The sequence below is a fragment of the Fulmarus glacialis genome, unplaced genomic scaffold, assembly GCF_000690835.1.
Source record: "Fulmarus glacialis isolate BGI_N327 unplaced genomic scaffold, ASM69083v1 scaffold7956, whole genome shotgun sequence".
Taxonomy (NCBI): Eukaryota; Metazoa; Chordata; class Aves; order Procellariiformes; family Procellariidae; genus Fulmarus; species Fulmarus glacialis.
In genome coordinates this window covers 82,629-83,286 of record NW_009219964.1, presented here as the reverse complement: position 1 = coordinate 83,286, position 658 = coordinate 82,629, and the positions used below count along the sequence as shown (strand labels likewise).

The 658-nt window shown below is 57.1% G+C and overlaps 1 protein-coding gene across 1 annotated transcript in view; it reads right to left on the bottom strand.

Moving 5' to 3' along the window:
- Positions 1-658, bottom strand: part of SIK3 (SIK family kinase 3) — a 40,689-nt gene that overhangs the window by 6,012 nt on the left and 34,019 nt on the right. The window contains 1 exon segment of the mRNA XM_009580573.1: positions 38-658. This exon segment is cut by the window's right edge and continues 95 nt beyond it. Within this exon segment, the coding sequence (XP_009578868.1) occupies positions 38-658 (621 nt within the window).

Here is a 658-nt window from a genome sequence, read left to right as displayed (position 1 = left end):
AGAGCGTTTCGTCTACGCGAGCAGCAGGAAGCCTTACCTCTGCTGGGCACCTTATTCCTACTGAATCCAGCAGCGGGCTGATGTCTGTATTGATGCGTCCCCAACTCCTGCGCGTGATTAGCAGTTCCTAGCAAAGATTCTGGGTCCCCGTGCCCTCCTGCGTTTACAAGCAGAGGGGTCTCGTGGCAACCTTTGGTCAATGTGTTTGAACTCTTACTGTCTGGAAAGCTGTCCCTGGCACCCTCGCACGCGCAGTCCTCCTCCATGCTCTCCGAATGGAACAGGGCTGGCTGGTGTACGTATCCGTGCGGCGGCACTGACGCAGGTACCTGCTGGATACATTCTTGCGCCCTGATTTTTAAGAGATGCTGGGGGCTGTTCTGCGGGTGGTACGTATCAGCACTCTGATAAGGCAAAGACAACGACTGGCGCTCCGAGAGGTTCTGTCCCACGCTGGTGCCCATATTCCCAGCATCCCCTTGACTCATATGCCTGAACAACTCTTGAAATTCTTGCTGCTGCTGCTGCTGCTGCTGCCGCCGTTTGATGAGCTGTGCAAATTCTGCCTGGGGCAGCCGCATGTCCGTGTGCCCCGTGAGTGAGTGCCGGGGGGAAAGCAGTCCCTGGAGGATGTGCGGTACCTGCTGGTGTCGGCTGT